Source organism: Pelodiscus sinensis, chromosome 1, assembly GCF_052426305.1.
Source record: "Pelodiscus sinensis isolate ZL-2025 chromosome 1, ASM5242630v1, whole genome shotgun sequence".
NCBI classification, from domain to species: Eukaryota; Metazoa; Chordata; order Testudines; family Trionychidae; genus Pelodiscus; species Pelodiscus sinensis.
Window position 1 is genome coordinate 112,653,328 of NC_143052.1, and position 17,523 is coordinate 112,670,850.

Here is a 17,523-nt window from a genome sequence, read left to right on the forward strand (position 1 = left end):
TCAACCAGGGGCAACCTTAGGCCGAATCGACCAATTCCCCTGAATCGGGCCCCGCACCTAAGGGGCCCCGCACCCTGAAACCCAGAAGTGTGCCGGGCGCCATGCGCGGCGAGTTACTATTCAGAGCTGGGCCCCTATTTTAGTCAGAGGGGTTTCTTGCGCAAGAAATCCCTGCCGAGCATCCACACTGCCCTCTTGCGCAAGAGAGCTTACACCTGTTAGAAAAGAGCATAGCTCTTGCACAAGACACTCTCTCTTACCACGCCACACTGTAAATTTCCTTGCGCAAGAGCAGGCGGGCAGTGTGGCTGCTCTGTGGGTTCTTGCACAAGAACGGCTGTACTTGCTCAAGAAGCCGCGAGTGTAGACATAGCCTTCAAGGAAACTCTTCCCCCAGCCTCTCTGCCCCCAAGTTAATGTCACACACGTTGGGTTAATGCAATTGCAAGATAGTTGCATGAGGGGAGCTTGGTGAGGGCCATACTAATCCCTGTTGGTAGGAGGATGATGGGAAAAGTCCTTCGAGAGGGGTGACATGACACCTTTTACTTCTGGACATGTGTCCATCTTGCCCTGAGCGTGTTGCCTCCAGAGACCTGGTTGCCTCCAGAGAGGGTGTGGCTAATGCGGGTCGGGGCATGGTTAACGGGGATTAGGGGGTGTGGCTAATGGGGCACCACCAAAATTTATACAAATCTGCCAGCCCTGGAGGAGGAGTGTGTCGGCTGCCTGCGCCACAGGAGGTGTGAGTTTAGCGTAGGGTTTTCCTGTGCTGCGGGAGGGTGTGTGTGTGTTGGCGGGGGATTTTTTGTGCTTTTTTTCCCCCTTCAATTAAAAAAATTCCTGGCCCCCCTCGTTGAAACTTTTGTGAGCTTTTTTTTGCTCAACCAAAATTGCTGCGGGGCCCCGTTGAAATTGTTTGAATTGGGCCCCGCACTTCCTAAACCGGCCCTGTTCTCAACATCCCTCACTAGCATGCTATCAAGGCATGCTCGGAAGGGGAGAAATGTGTAAGGAGCAGGGCTGTAGTTCATGTTGCTGCAATCCACAGAGCAGCCCAAGGAAGCTGCTGTTACTTGCTGAGGCCTATAGGGTGGCCTAAAATACACAAGGGATCCATCCAGCCCCCAGCCCGACTAGGATTAAGAGAAGCAAAGGCTGTTTGAAGCCATCTCAGTTTCCTCCTTTGCTCTGAGCTTCTGCAGCACAGAATCCTATTTAAGGTACATAAAGGTGTCACAGGGCAATAAGGAAAGGAAATAGCTATATTTTCAGCAATATGCTCTACTTTGTCTTTCTGAAAAGCTCTCCTTGTCCAGGGTGGTTCAGTAGAGGTTTTTTTTTCTTTATAGAATAACAAAAATGTTGTGCTGGAAGAGAGCTCAAGAAGCCATCTAGTCCGTCCTATGCTCTAAAGTTGGTTAAAGAATTCCTAGACCATCAGTTACACTTTGGCTGTGTCTAGACTGGCCGCTTGAATTTCCGCAAGAACACTGACGATCTCATGTAAGAAATCAGTGCTTCTTGCGGAAATACTATGCTGCTCCCATTCAGGCAAAATTGCCAGTGTAAACAGCTCAGATTTGTTTTGTGCAAAAAAGTCCCAACGGCGAAAATGGTGGAAAATCATGCCAGTCTAGCTGTAGCCTTTTAGTATTTCAGTGGAGTTAAAGGTTAATTTTCTCCTCCAAAACTCCTTTTTCCAACTTTCAAATACTGTCTGTACAGACATCAGCATTCACATTGCCTGTGCTGAATAAAAACATGAGGCAGAAAGCTGTGAGAAGAGTTGTTTGCTAAAATGTTTATGAGTTTAAGTCATTGCCTCCAGAGAACAAATAACAACAGTTAATTGACAAGTGTCAGAGGCACGGCCTTTGCCTCCTTGCAGGGCCAGACCGAGCCATTCCGGCGCCCCGGACAGACAGTTTAATTGCGCCCTGGGTTGGGGGAGGGCGCATGCGCGACCCTGCCCCCGCACCGGCACGTGGGAAAGGGCGCGCGGAGCTGGCGGTGGCAGGACGCACGTGCCTGGCCCGGCCCAGCCTGGCTACCGCCGCTGGCACGCACCCCGGAGTAGGCCAACCTTGGCAGTGCAGGGCCATGGAGCCGTGGGGGGAAAGGGCGCTGCTGGCTGATGCTGTGGGGGTTAACGCGGCCCCCGCCCCGGGCAGCCACTGCAGGGTGGCCGCTGGGAGCTGCTGCAGCCTGCGATCCGGGAGCCCCTTACAGCTGCCATTAGGCGCCCCCCATAGGTTGGCACCCTGGGCAGCTGCCCGGCTAGCTCATGCCTTAATCCGGCTCTGCCTCCTTGTTTGCAGCATTGTCCTTGGCATGTTTTGTTTCACATGAATGTAAAGGTAGCAACAAGCAGAAGGTTACGCACTATTGAACATTACCTGTTGCTGCTATGTCCAAAAAGTAATTGCGGATGAAGAAAAACAAGCCCTTTAACTTTGTCTCATGCCCATCCCTATCTTGCTCACCTGCTGTCTTCTATGAATCACAAACATTAAGGGTAGAAAAGACCTACTAGTTATTCCCAGAGTGATACCTGGTACAGGGCTGAGTACATTATTGGTGCTTAATAATAATCCAGTTCATTTTGCATCAAGCAAAGCGTGGGCCTGGAAGAATTTAAGTAACTCCCAATTTATCTTCCTAATGCAGACGAAGGGTATGTCTACACTACCATCCTAGTTCGAACTAGGGTGTTAATGTAGGCAACCGGAGTTGCAAATGAAGCCCGGGATTTGAATTTCCCGGGCTTCATTTGCATCTCGCCGGGTGCCGCCATTTTTAAATGTCCGCTAGTGTGGACTCTGTGCCGCGCAACTACACGCGGCACGAACTAGGTAGTTCAGACTAGGCTTCCTAGTCCAAACTACCGTTACTCCTCGTGAAACCATATAAGGCCAAAGTCTGAAGGTCAAGCAATGAGATGTTTATTGGAGTTAGTTTCAAGCAAGCATATCAATAGCTCTCATGCTGCAGAGCTTTACCCGTGTGCCCGTTCCCACCTTCTCTAAATATACCTCCAGTGTATGCTTCTGGTCCTGTCTCTTACATTCATGGTCATGTTCCATTTCGAAGGGTGTGAATTCAGTGGTTTGGTAACACCTCTTTTGTATCCTATTCCCATGGGAGGGATAAGGAGTGAGGTTCTGTCCTGGCCACAGTTAGGCTTTTCTTTGTCTTTTAGTTTGTCCTCTATCTTCCTCCCCCTACACCCACCTTGCCCGTTCTAAGGGTGCATCTACATTGCGCCTCTAGCCTTATTGCATGCCTCATTTTGAGCTTATTTTGAAATAGAGTTCTATTCTGACAAATCCCTTAATCATTGTGGAATGAAGTTCACAGGGATGTTGGTATAGCATGTCCATTATTTTGAAATGTAGAGATGCAGAAAATGCTATTTTGGGATACCCGAAGTATCCCAAAATAGCACCGCAGTGTAGACTTACCCTAACTGGCTGCTGCTTGACTTTGGCTTGCAAGAAGCCAAGCAGCCTTCCAATGTATGTTTATATTATTTTACTTTCACCATATCAAATAACACTTTAGCTCTGCTCATTTTCTTTCTCACTGTACTAACAAACCCATCTGGCAGAAGTAGCACACTGTGTCTTTGTTCATTGTTTACAGATATAACATCAGAGTATCAGAAATCAAATTCCCAAATTTTATCTCTGGCTAACAAACTGGCTTATATACCAACAGCAGACCAGGCATGATGCATCAAAGGTAGGTGGGTTTCTTAGAGGTTATGGGCCATAGCCACAGCTGGTGTACTTTGACATAGCTCTATTTTAGCAGAGAAGTGACACTCGGCATGCCTGAGGCAATAGTGGAGCAGTAAAACATACCCTATCATGGCTCATTGCTGTATTCCATGTGCTTCTATTGGCCACATTATTTGCAGGATCTTATAATATTCGGGACCAATTCATAAATTAGCATCATGCCAGTGAGTCAAATTCTCTTCTCAGATACATGGATGGGTGTGACTCAGTGGTGTAGTAAGAGGGTGGAAGTAAGGGGATTATCACCAATGTTCCCTGTAAAATGTGCACTTGTGCAGCCTGTCAGGAGAGATTCAAATGCTGCACAACTAATTAGCAGAGTGCCCACACCGGGGTTTTTTGTTTCTACATTAGCACATGCCTCAGTATACATAAAAATGTATTCTGCACATGGATGGAAAAAAATCCACACTTGGATGGAAGAAATTAAAGGGGACATTGATTATCACAATCCCTTGTCTTGAATGTAGCTGTTCCTATTTACTAACTGAAGAGCTGGAATTCTGCATTTAAAGCTAAAATCTTGATCCTTTTTCGCAGTGGAAGAGAAATGTAGTGGAAAACAACTTGCCATTTTATTGTACTAGGGAAGCAGGATTCCCAAATGTAACAGGTTCCCTGGGTGCAACCTGGAACTGGGATACTGCTGAGCTGTCTGTTTTACCAGCCTGGGCTCCCGCTTACGCTGTGATGCTATAGGAAATTGCAAACCAGGTACTGCACTCGTACACACACCCAAGTGGGTTACATGAATGCTTTCATCAGCCACTCATGAACCAACAGTAGAGAGGCTCCAGCCAATTCCCCACAGCTCCCCAGCATAGGACCTCAGAACTGTAGTGTCTTCCTGGGTCAGAAGCCTGACCAATGTAAGTTTATTTCCCTAATTGGCCCCTCCCTGCCTCAGTGGGGAGAGGACATGCATCAACTCTTCTTCCTGAGCAGATTTCCCAAGCACTTCAACCGAAACACATTTTAGGTAAAATATAAAACAGATTTATTAACTATCAAGAGAGATTTTAATTGATTGTAAATAGTAAAGATACAGATCAAAGTTGGTCACTTAAGAAATGAAAGTAGCATCACAATCTGAGTTCTATAAACTAGACAGATTTGAATCAAGTGTGTGTCACCCTGATGGTGAAGTTCCTTCATACACAGGCTGGGCCTCTTTCAAGAGGGATAAGGGATCTTTTGGAAAAGGCTTTATTTTTCTAAAGATCAGCGTCTAGATGGGCGCTTGTCTCCGACAAAGCTCCGTGACGGAAAAAAAGCGGCAACCATTTTTATGCTAATAAGCGCGGGAGATTTAAATCCCCGCTTCATTAGCAATTGCGATACGTCTAATTTACATCCCTCTTCCGAAAAAAGGATGTAGTCTAGACGTAGCCTACATGTTTTCAGATCTGTCAGAGTTAAAGAATTCATTTTGTGGGATTTTTAAGTCTCTAGTCTCTGTTAAGTTCTGGGTCCAGTCCTGCAAGCTGCTGAGTGACCTGAATGACTGCCAAAGTGGACAGACCCCCCTCGTTTATCACACCAGAGAACCAGCCACATTGTGGGTATAACCCTCACACAGAGCATGTCTGCTGGCTCTGAGAATGAAGTAAAGAAACACAATTACCAAAGAATATAAACTAGATTTAATAAGTGCATTATACAAACACCTCCCCGCCCCCATTAGCAACCAAGAACCATTCCATTCAGAGAGAGTTGTTTAGAATTTCTGTTTAAGTGTACGGTGTAGATCTCTTGATAGCACCAACACAAGCTGGGCTTCTTCTGTAAGACTAATCACTGGAGTGGGGCAAGGAGACAAAATGTACACTGGATATTCCTTAAGCATGAAACAAAACCAGGAAAGGATCCTTTCTATTATTTGTCTCTAAATGGAAATTGAGGGTGCTCCAAAAATCTAGAAAATAAAGATAACATTTATGAAGCAAGATTACTAGGATAGCTGAGTGGAAAATGCAGGCATCTCAAAGAGCAGAAATATGACACTTTCTACCAGTCCCAAGGTTTTCTATAGGCCCCTTACTGCACTGTTTGAGCACATGCTCTAGTCAGCGTATTGTGTCTATTGAAATGACATTACATTACTGCAGAGTTTTTAACTAAGACCTGTGTTCATTTGGCTGTTGAGGCTCAGAGAACACATGACTGAATGTGACATAACTGCAGTGGTGCTGGAATTATTTTTAGGGTGAGGATGCTCCATTGTGTCCTCTCCAACCTTTTCACAGCTTGTCATGTCAGGCTGGGATCACACCTACAGTTGCCAACTCTCCTGAACTGGATGCCACTGCCGCTAATAGTGTCTGGTTCATTTGGTCCGGGAGAGTTGACAACCCAGCCACAGCTGGTGGCAGTTGCAGAGCCCCGGCCTAGTGGCAGGACTCAGAGTGGCAGCGCAGCCTCCAGAGCTGCTGGCCTGGACCCCATGGATGTTGGGTTGCAGAATCTGTGGGGAGGGTGGGTGGCAGGACCCCCAAGAGGTACTGAAGCCTTCAGGGCCAGCAGCACCCTGGAGGGGCCACCAGAGGCCAGGACATGGGGTTAGTGGAGTAAGCGGTGGGGTCCTGGGTGCGAGGAAGCCGAGTAGAAACCTGGCAGTGCTGCAATATACTCTACACCTTAGTTATGCATAGGTGCAGGAAGCAATCTGTAATTGCTGAGAACAGAAGCTTGGCATGAGAGCTGATTATTCCTAGTAAACGCTGAGGTTAGAACAAATAATATTGGGCTGTGATGAAGATGGAAAATTATTTTTAAAATGCACATAGGCCCAGCCTATAAAGTTGAGATCCAGGTCTGGATCCAAAATCTGGCTGTGTTTTGGTTTACCCCATTCCAGTCATAAAGGACATCCAGATAAAAGAATATTTAAGACTCAAATATCTGCAGAGCTCAGGACTGTTAGGCACAGTGGCACTGTACAGAGCTGAGGAGCGGGGAGAGGATGTGTCCTCCAGGAGAAGTTTGTAACTCTGATCCTTGGGCTAATCCCCAAGATGCTCCCTGCTGGCTGGGGATTGCTGGAGCACAGCAGCACTCTGGCCACACCCTATCCCCAGAAACACCTTCAGTGTATCCCTGTATGCCATGGCTCTGGAGAGTATGGCAAAGGCCCTGGCTCCACTGGGCTCTGCACTGCCAGGGGTATCCCTATGCAGATGCCACTAGAACAGAACACAGGGCCGAGAGGCGGACTCTGGACTGATTCTAGATTTTCAGCTCAGGCCCATCTCTACTTGAAAACACCAGAAATCCTTATAACCATTAGGAGGGTTAGACAATGACCTAGGCATACAAGGGAAGTTGTGGTTTTCCCTTCAAACTGGGAAAATTCAAGGCTAGGCAAGATAACCAACTACTAGGAACATTTTGGGATACTGGGCCAAATAAGAGCAGCATTTGAGCTACTGCAATCACTCCTACCACACTCTCCAGGGTTGAATAAATGACCTCCGAAGTCCATTTCGCTGCCATTGTGGCGGTCTCAGACATTGGTGCATCTCAGTTTCTCCTATTCTCTGGCTGTGTCTAGACTGGCCAGTTTTTCCGGAAAATCAGCCGCTTTTCTGGAAAAACTTGCCAGCTGTCTACACTGGCTGTTTGAATTTCCGCAAAAGCACTGATTTCCTACTGTAAGAAATCAGTCCTTCTTGCGGAAATACTATTCTGCTCCCATTCAGGCAAAAGTCCCTTTTGTGCAAAAGGGCCAGTGTAGACAGCTCAGATTTGTTTTCTGCAAAAAAGCCCCGATCGCGAAAATGGCAATCGGGGCTTTTTTGTGGAAAAGCGCGTCTAGATTGGCATGGACGCTTTTCCGCAAAAAGTGCTTTTGCGGAAAAGTGTCTGTGCCAATCTAGACGCTCTGTTCTGAAAATGCTTTTAATGGAAAACTTTTCTGTTAAAAGCATTTCCGGAAAATCATGCCAATCTAGATGCAGCCTCTGTGTCTGGCCCATAATTTTTTCATCTCCTGTAGGCTTGAATGCTTGGGTCTGGCTTTGGTGTTGGATTCAGTGTGGGGGTTTAAGATGGTGTTGGCAGTCTGGGATATACAGGACATCAGACTTAGGGTACGTCTACACAGCTTAGGTTGGAATAGCTTATTTCAGCTTTTGGTGCTGTCTACACAGCAGGAAGTCCAAGAAAGAGCACTCTTCTTCCGACTGCCCTTATTCCTTGTAAAATGTGGGTTATAGGAGTCGGAGTGAGATCTCCTCTAGTTCATCATTATTTTGACATTATGTCGAAATAACTGCTTGCAGTGTGGACGTGGACTGTGTTATTTTGGAATAATGCTAGTTATTCCAAAATAACGCTGCTGTGTAGACATAGCCTAAGTTCTGGGTTTTGCCTTCTCACCTTAAACTCTGACTCCATTCCAGTCCTAATACTATGGTCTTAAGTACTTCTTGGGTGCATCTAAACTACATGGCTCCGTCGATGGAGCCATGTAGATTAGTTTACTTGAAAAAGGAAAGTGAAGCTGCGATTTAAATAATCACCGCTTCATTTAAATCAAAATGGCTGCTGTGCTGTGCCGATCAGCTGTTTGCCAGCACAGCGCAGCAGTCTAGATGGGGATCTGCCAACCCCAGAACCCTTCGTTGGCAGATCCTGTAAACCTTGTTTCATTGCCGCGCTGTGCCGACAAACAGCTGATCAGCACAGCGTGGTGGCCATTTTGATTTAAATGAAGCAGCGATTATTTAAATCGCTGCTTCATTTCCCTTTGTCGTCCTGCCTCATCTACATGGCTCCGTCGACGGAGCCATGTAGTCTAGACACATCCCCTTTGTCAGCACAGGGTCAGTACATCACAAAACCTTATTTCTTTGTGGGTAACCACTGCTGGATTTCTCTGCCCCGCCACAGAGTTTGAAAATAAGTACAAAGTATTACGACTTACTGTTCTAACAGCACATAAGGACGATTTTTGTTCATCCCATCAATGGTTTTCATGTCCTCCTCAGAGAGCTGGAAATCAAAAACCTGACAAAGACAGGATTAAACACTGGGTTACTCTTGCAGGATACACGTGCATTCATGGATGCACAAGTCTCACGTCAAGCCTAAAGAAAAAGAAAGATGTGCATTAGTCTGGGCCTGCTCTTTCCACTGTATATTAGGTATTTCAGAAGTGAAAGGCATCTATATATGTAACTGCTGTGATTTTCTTTTCTGTGCATTTCACCCAGGCCCACCAATGAGAGGAAGCAAAGAGGACAGTTGTCCCAGGGCCCAGTGATTCAAGTGAATGTAGGGCTCTGGCTGCTACCACAGTATCAGAGCTAGAGCTCTGGGCCCCTTTGAATCATCTCCATAGTGCCACAGTGCTACTCTGTGTGACTCTGAGAGCTGGGGGCTGATGCACCATGGTCCAGGCAGCGCTAAGGGGGCAGAGCTAGAGGCAGCCAGCCTTCTATGGCATGGAGCTGTCCCCCCCAGCTTTGCTCTAGAGCCAGGTGTTACTGTCGCCCCCACTGATCACCTTTAAACTTCAAGCAATCTGCAGTCTGCAATGATAGCTGCCATTTTGGAAAGTAAAGGGCATGTCACAGAGGAGATACACACCGTGCTCTCTCCTGTACATGTAATGTCCTTTTGTTCTTTCTCTTAATCTAGTATCAGTCAGTCAGTCTGATCTTGTATGGAATGATGTTTAAGATACGGGGCTAAAATGGGTGGGGTAGAACAGAGCAAAATCTAGGGACGGTCTGTGGCAGGAAATGTGCCCACTTAGGCTGTGTCCAGACTCAGGGTTTTTTTTGAAAAAAGTAGCCTTTTTTCGAAAAAACCTCACCTGCGTCTAGACTGCAGCCGCGTTCTTTCGAAATTAAATCGAAAGAACGCGGCTTTTCTTTCGATGGCGGTAAACCTCAATTTACGAGGAAGAACGCCTTCTTTCAAAAGTTCCTCTTTCGAAAGAAGGCGTTCTTGAATGTAAATAGGGCTTCTTCGAAAGAGAGCATCCAGACTCACTGGATGCTTTCTTTCGAAAAAGCAAGCCGCTTTTTCGAAAGTTCAATGTGCAGTCTAGACGCTCTCTTTCGAAAGAGGCTCTTTCGAAAGTATCTTTTGAAAGAGCCTCTTTCGAAAGAGGCTTGCAGTCTAGACATAGCCTTATATTGGAAGTTCATTTGTCTTTCCAAAGCTCAGAGATGGCTTTTATTCCAATCTGGTAGCAAGAGCAGATTTAGCTATTTTGTGAAAGGGCTCCATAAATCAGTTGCTCCCTCAAAATTTTGCCTGTGGAAGTGACAAGAAAGCCATCATGTTTTTTCTCCCCATTATTTGTTCTCTAGGGGATACTAAGTTACACTGTTCAAATATTGAAGTGGAAAAAGTTCTCTCTCAGAATAGAGAACCTGCTTGAGAACTGCACTACACAGTAGTTGATAGTTTTCGGGCAGGATCCTGCAATACCACACTGTACAAGGGCACAACATCATTGGCATCTCATTTAAATCCACACATGGGAGGTGTTCCCCTCATTCTCTTCTCTCACTAATTTACCTGGGAGTTTTCTTCAATACGCTCTTTGGTGAAGCTCTTAAAGAGGACCACAATACCGCGCTGTAGCTGGTAGCGGAGGGCTACTAGAGCAGGACTTCGGTTGTGTTTTTTGGCAACTGCACCCAATACTGGGTCCTCTAGCAGAACTGGGACACTTTGATCTATCCTACAGGGGAAACAGACAAACAGGGAACATTTCTGGGATCAGGAATGCAGTCACCTCTGCCTACTGAGGACAATGCCAGTACAATCTGAAGACAATATTCTAGGTCTTTTCCAGCTCTTTTTTTTACTGAGGCATTTCCTCTCCTTCCAACCCATTATTGAGGTTTGAAAACCTGGGAGCTCACCCAAGTTTCTTTCCTTACCAATTCTTGTCTCTCTGAGATCCCAGAGCACAATACGCTTCAAGGAGGATACTGTTGGATTTGCAGAAGGCCAGCAGCTTGCTTTGGTTGAGGTACGGGTGACATTCAACCTGAAGAAATCATTCCCCAACCCAAAATTGAGATTTCTGATCATATAAGAAGCAGCAGTCAGACAAAAGAAACAGCAGATGTTATTTCAACAAGAAACAGAAAATATTATACTACCACATTACAATTCAGCTAAATATAGTATCTTTAAAATACAGCCTACCAGTGCAAATGAGCATGGAATGTAATTTTGCTGACAACAAATCTCAAGAACAGTTTTGCTAGTAGAGGACAGTGAAGTCCATAGATGTTGTGTGAGGGCTGGCTTCATAAGGATTTATAAACTGAGGGCCAAATCCTCCTTTCCTTACTCACATGTGTAGTCCCACTGATACCTTATTAAATATTCTACACTCCGCATTTGGCCCATAGTGTATTTTCACACAGCTGGGATATGGATCAAAATCTTGGCCTGGACTAACACTGCCTTTACAGCAATGGCCATTTGTTCCAGAAAGAACTACTAATCAACATTCTAGAGGTGTGTTCAGGACCAATTGAAACAATAGTTTTGTATGAGATGACACTCTATGCTCTTATTTTTAATGACTGATGACTTCCTCCAAAGTGGTCTCTTGGTCTAAAATTTCTCATGCTTCATCTCATCTCACAACTGATTTTTTGGGGGGAGAGAATGGATAAGAAATTGAAACAAAAATATTTTAGTAATTTTTGAGTTATCCAGATGTGAAAGCACTAACATTGGGTATGTTTACACTACAGCACTAATTCGAACTAACTTAATTTGAATTAGTTAATTTGAACTAAACTAATTCAAATTAGTGCATCTAGACCTAAAAACTAGTTCGAATTAGCATTAACCGAAGTTAAGGATGGCCGGAAGCAGTGCCGGCAGGGCATCAGATTAGGACTCAGAGCGTGGAGCTGCTGTCTCAGGCTAGCCGAGGGCTGTGCTTAAAGGGTCCTGACCTCCACCCCGGACAGGCAGTTCTCAGGGGTTCCCCACTTGCAAAGCAGTCCTGGCTTGGAGTGCCCTGAGTGCCCACACTTGGCACATCACAGCACTCGGCTATCAGCCCGGCTGCACTTGCCGCAGGCTGCCATCCGGGGGGAGAGGGGTCAATCGGGGGGCTGCAGGAGAGCTTCCACCCCGAGGAGCCCACAGAGCCACCCCAGTTCTCCCCATCGGGGGCTCATACCCCATTCTTCCCTCACCTTCTTCCACTTACCCCTCTCTAGCCCCCCTTCCTGATGTACAAAATAAAGGACATGTGTGTTCAAAAATAGAAACTCTCTTTACTGAACAAAACATGGGGAGACTGGGAAAAGGAGGTGGGAGAGGGGAAGAGAGAGGGTGGGAGAAGGGAGGGCAACTAAAATGATCAGGGGTTTGAAACAGGTCCCATATGAAGAGAGGCTAAAGAGACTGGGACTTTTCTGCTTAGAAAAGAGGAGACCAAGGGAGGATATGATAGAGGTCTATAAAAGCAGGAGTGGTGTAGAGAGGGTGCATAAAGAGAAGTTCTTCATTAGTTCCCATAGTAGAAAGACTAGAGGACACCAAATGAAATGAATGGGTAGCAGCCTTCAAACTAATAACAGAAAGTTCTTCTTCACAAAGCAAATAGTCAACCTGTGGAACTCCTTGCTGCAGGAGGCTGTGAAGGCTAGAACTAGAACAGAGTTTAAAGAGAAGTGAGATAAAGTCACGGAGGTTGGCTCCATGGAGTGGTATTAGCCAGGGGGTAGAAATGGTGTCCCTGGCTTCTGTTTGTGGAAGGCTGGAGATGGATGGCACGAGACAAATGGTTTGGTCATTGTTTCGGTCCATCCCCTCCAGGGTCCCTAGGGTTGGCCGCTGTCAGCAGACAGGCTACTGGGCTAGATGGACCTTTGGTCTGACCCAGTACGGCCATTCTAAGCTCAGGGCTCAGGGTCGGGGGTCTCATTGGACCACCTTGATTTTCATGCAAACCTGCTCCTGGGTGGCCAGGCTGGCAGCTCTCCTGCCCTAGACGGCCACTTTCCTGTGCCTGGTGCGGACGTCGTGGATGAGGTGGGTGCCCGCCTCTTGCGGGCCTGGGCAGGCTCCAGGGAGCCGCCAGCCTGGTCCCGGAAAGAGGCAGAGGGCTGGGTGGCAGTGGGTGGCTGGTTCATGCCGTGCCAGGTGCAGGGTCTGCTGGTTGGGTGCTGGCAGGCTTGCACCCGGCACGGGCACCGTAGCCAGCCCGTGTCCCTTTAAGGGCTCCGGGGCAGGGAGAGGGGGCAGACGAGTTTCCCTGGTGGTGCCCAGAGTGGCCACCAGGGAAAGCTGGGGAGGGCTAGCCTCCCACTAGTTCGAATTAAGTGGCCACACAGCCCTTAATTCGAACTGCTTAATTCGAACTAGGTATTAGTCCTCGTAGAATGAGGTTTACCTAGTTCGAATTAAGCACTCCGCTAGTTCGAATTAAGTTCGAACTAGCGGTTTGCCTGTGTAACGCCTATCAAAGTTAAATTCGAACTAACGTCTGTTAGTTCGAATTAACTTTGTAGTGTAGACATACCCATTTAGAGTAACAATTTCAGAATGTAGTTTGTTTCTACCTATATATTATCCTCCAAGCAGAATTTGTGCTAGCCTAATTTTGAAAAAAATAGTTGAAATGCATAATTACTTTCAACAACGGACTATTCTATGTACATCCTGTGTTATTTTGCTTATCATATATAAGTCAATTCTTTCCATTTTTTCAGCAGGTACAGAATGCATCTGGGTTTCTACATGAAGGTTAGGCAAGTGGTCCATCTGAATCACCTTTCTCTGGGCCTAGTAACAAAAAGCCACATTTCTGAGAATGCGTTTGGATAACCTAGTAACAAAACATCCTCTCATTCCAAGCTGAAAGAGGCTGGTGCTCTGAAAGTCCACTCTCATAGCAGGGGAATGAAGCAGCAGGAAAGGCTCTTGAGACTTACAGATATGTGACTGGGTCTCTCTTCCTCCTGCTCATCTAAGTCCTGGTCTCCACTATTGGGTGAATCTATGCACTGGGGGGGGGGGAGGGGGGAGGGGAATCAATTTAGGGGATGTAGTGAAGGGATCTAAATCGAATGCTGAACATGCTCCCCGAGACTCTGGTACTTCACCAGAACAAGACATGTAAGGTAAATGGATGGAAGAGTTTCTCCCATAGACTTAACATGATATAGATACTCACAGTATCTTGACTCCAGCTATGTTAGTCATGTAGCTAGAGTTAACTCAGATTGACTTTAGCCCATAGTGTAGACTTCCCTTCAGACACTGTTTCCTTTATGGTATTTTCTACTTCATTCTTTTCTGATTTGCTTAAGTTTTTCATTAATTCAATGATGGGCACAAAAAAAGCCTTTGTTCAAAGCTACACGGAACTATGGGCTTTTTGGAATATGAACCTGAATGTATGTTTGATAATGGCCTCGGTCTTTAACAACAGCTGGTCCCAACATCCACAGATTTTGAGGAGTTCAATATGAGGGTCTGTCTGTTGTAGGTTGTTTCTATCTGAAGGGAAGCAATAAGCAAGATTTCCTTTTAATTTGAAAAAGAAAGGCTGGACATGAACTCCTGCTAAGAAAGAAATGCTTCTGTTTCCTTTGAGCATTGAGTTTTTCCCTTCATTAAGGAAACTCTTCACTGACTACAAGTTACAAATTTTGTCTAACGGAACACTTTTAGGTCTCCATCCTATGGATAGTTTTTTACCTGGTTGAGAACAGGTTTGTACTTGAGCCCGGGTTTGTTCAGGATCATTTCCAGCTGTCTCATGTTGAAGTTGGAAACCCCGATCGACTTCACCAAGCCTGCGTCTTTACATGCCTCCATGGCCTTAGAAAAACAATGATGGCCAGTTCCATTATCACAAATGGCAATATAATTTCCACAACACTTGAAAAAAATTATGCTCAAAATGATTCCACCAAAATGTTATTACATATGGGAGGGGAAACTTTGATTTGTTCTAGAACAAAACTCTGAATTAGAAACAGTCATTTTTCAACTGCTCAGTTAGGCATCGGTTCTCTGTTCAGTCCCCTGTGCAATCAATTCATCTTTTCCCACAAAAGGAAGCAGATAATATGGCCAGTGTCCCAGTCACTTTCTCTCTTATTTGTCCCTTGCATATACAGAACCCCAAAACCATAGTGATACCCAATCTCTGCTAGTGAGCAATATAGAAATAAGGATACCACAAAAGTTTGGGAACCAGTTTAAGAGCTTAAGAGTTTTATAGCAGAAAAACTGAGAATCTAAAGAGGAATACATAAGAAATACTGAAAGAAATGGACAGGAGCAGTGGTCACCATTAAAATGTCGGTTTTTACTGACAGTGGCAATGCTGTGGTATCTGAGATACACGTATTTCCCTGTCCTGGTAATAGACAATGACTGCAGAGATTCAGATCAGAAGCAGTGCTATGATAACAATGATACTAAAGCCAAATATTTACAATGAATATAAACAACTTACTAGAGTCCACTGAAGGGAGGGCACATTACAGGCAAAGTTTTAACTTTTTTCCTTTTGAATGAGGGAGTTAAGAAAATGCAGTATAACTGATTTAGATGTTGTTAAGGAAATCTGTTGCTGAATCACAAGAAGGAGCATTGCTGACTGTTGCTGTTGGGCTAACTGGCACAAAAAGCATCCAGAACTTATTTTTGTCACTTAGCTGGAAACGATGATGCTCCATACACACAAGTAGCAGGTCTGTTAAGTGTGAAGGTGTCATTTGTATATATAGTTACTTGTTGGTGTGAATCTGTGCATTATCGATAGGCTGTTCAACAACATATTCTACTAAATACCTCAGCATTTCATCTACTTAACAATTACAGTCTCCTTAGCCATCTAAAAAGGTCACTTATCTAAAAAGCAGACAGAATTGTGAACACTTGCCAGGTAACAATTACCTGGCTGACTAAGGAAACTGGATGTGATATTGATTAATAGCATGTTGTTCATATCACTCACCTCCCAAGTTTGACACAGATCTACAACATCAAAAATGACTTTTCCGTTTTCATCCTTTGGGATTGGATCTGTCCCAGGCTTAAAAACAAAACAAAAAAAAATCCCTTTTGTTTGCGATGTTTTTTACACAAATGGATTGTAATTATTTTGTGGAAGCAAGGAAGGACTTGTAACCAGGAGGATCTAGGAAGGGAAGGTGTTGAATTCTATAGCTGGATAAATGTAATAGAATGGTTTTAGCTAAACCACTTGGCTTTCCACAAACTAAACAATCATGGAAGAGAGAGTGAAAGCTGTATCATTGTCTAGTCACCAAGAATCTTCTTACCAGTAACACCAAAAAGGTATGGGATCTAAACATCCTATTAACTTTCTCCTGTTTAAATCCCTAAGGGAATACTCCAGTAGCTCCAGAACAAGACTTAAGTCACCCACATTAAAACAGTAACAGAAAATATGGAAATGGAAGAAGAGTTAAATACTTTTTTTTCCAGTTTTCACTGAACAGGCTAGTATGACTGGATATCTAACCTAATGAATACCAGTGAAAAGGAGATGGAATATGATGCTAAAACAGGGAAAGAACAAATCTATATTTACTTAAACAAGTCAGATGTCTTCAAGTTACCAAGTCCTAGGATACTCAAGGGGTTGACTAAGCGATATCTCTGCCAGTGGCGATTATGTTCTAGAAGTCATGGAAGTCATGGGAGAAATTAAAAAAGACTGGAAAAGGGAAATATAGTGCCAATCTCTACAAAGTAAAATAAGGGCAACCCAGGGAACTTCCTAAATATCATGGCAAATAAGCACTGGACTAGGAAGTTGTGGAATCTCCCTTGCTGGAGATTTAAGTTGCAGAGGGGTAGCCGTGTTAGTCTGTAACTGGAAAAACAACACATAGCCTCTAAGGTGCTGCAGAACTAACAAAAGTGTAGCTGGTATCATGAGCTTTTGTGGACACAACCCACTTCTTCAGATGAACAGATTTAAGGACAGTTTAGAAAAACATCTGCCAATGATGTGCTATATAATACTTAGTCCTGCCATGAGTGCAGGGGACTTGCCTACATGACCTCGAGGTCCCTTCCAGTTCTATGTTTCTACCTTGACCTGAAGTTTCCACTAGAACAGAGAAGCAGCACTGCAAATTGTCAAACTGAGCTAGGGAATTTACACATCACTTTTGAGTAAAAATTCTATGTATGACAAAAATATACAGTTTACGTTCTAATTCATGAACAAATGTCACCCTACATGACTAGAAATAATTTTGTGTTAATAACAGGATAGGTATTAATACTGGGAAATGTATTAACTCAGCTAAGAACTACTTTCACATGAAATTCTGTTTATATGAAGTGAAAACAAAGCATGCATATCCACAGTGATTAGTGCCCAGAGATATTACAGATAAAACATAAGTGGCATTTTCTTTGACCAAGATAAAGAAGCTTGAAGAAATGACCTTTTTGTTTCAGTTTGCATGAGGTGAAGAAGTTATAGTCTGTTATTAAAACACACACAAGATCACAGTAACCCAAGATTAGATGTATAGGTTACTGGTGAATTTCCAGAGTAACTAAAGATAGTCTTTGATAATTAAATGTATACTTGAATTTAGAGAGTTTGAGATACTTTGTAAATTTGCCAGTACACACAGACACGCTCTATCTCTGTAGCATATTGTGGACCCAGGTAGCATTTGATATTTTAATACCAAGGAATAAAAGTAGAAACTACATATTTAGTATA

At 44.6% G+C, this 17,523-nt stretch overlaps 1 protein-coding gene across 2 annotated transcripts in view; it reads right to left on the reverse strand.

Moving 5' to 3' along the window:
• Positions 1 to 5,423: 5,423 nt before the first annotated feature.
• Positions 5,424 to 17,523, reverse strand: part of LOC102446010 (aldo-keto reductase family 1 member C3-like) — a 29,363-nt gene continuing 17,263 nt past the window's right edge. Inside the window, exons 5-10 of one of the 2 annotated variants that reach the window (XM_075897153.2) lie at positions 15,769 to 15,846; positions 14,499 to 14,621; positions 10,703 to 10,812; positions 10,335 to 10,500; positions 8,728 to 8,810; positions 5,424 to 5,718 (exon numbers count right to left, since the gene is read on the reverse strand). In XM_075897153.2, the coding sequence (XP_075753268.1) occupies positions 5,679 to 5,718; positions 8,728 to 8,810; positions 10,335 to 10,500; positions 10,703 to 10,812; positions 14,499 to 14,621; positions 15,769 to 15,846 (600 nt within the window). In that variant the 3' untranslated portion in view covers positions 5,424 to 5,678. Of the gene's footprint in view, positions 5,719 to 8,727; positions 8,891 to 10,334; positions 10,501 to 10,702; positions 10,813 to 14,498; positions 14,622 to 15,768; positions 15,847 to 17,523 lie in introns of those variants that run through there. The other variant, XM_075897159.2, reaches the window with a different exon arrangement.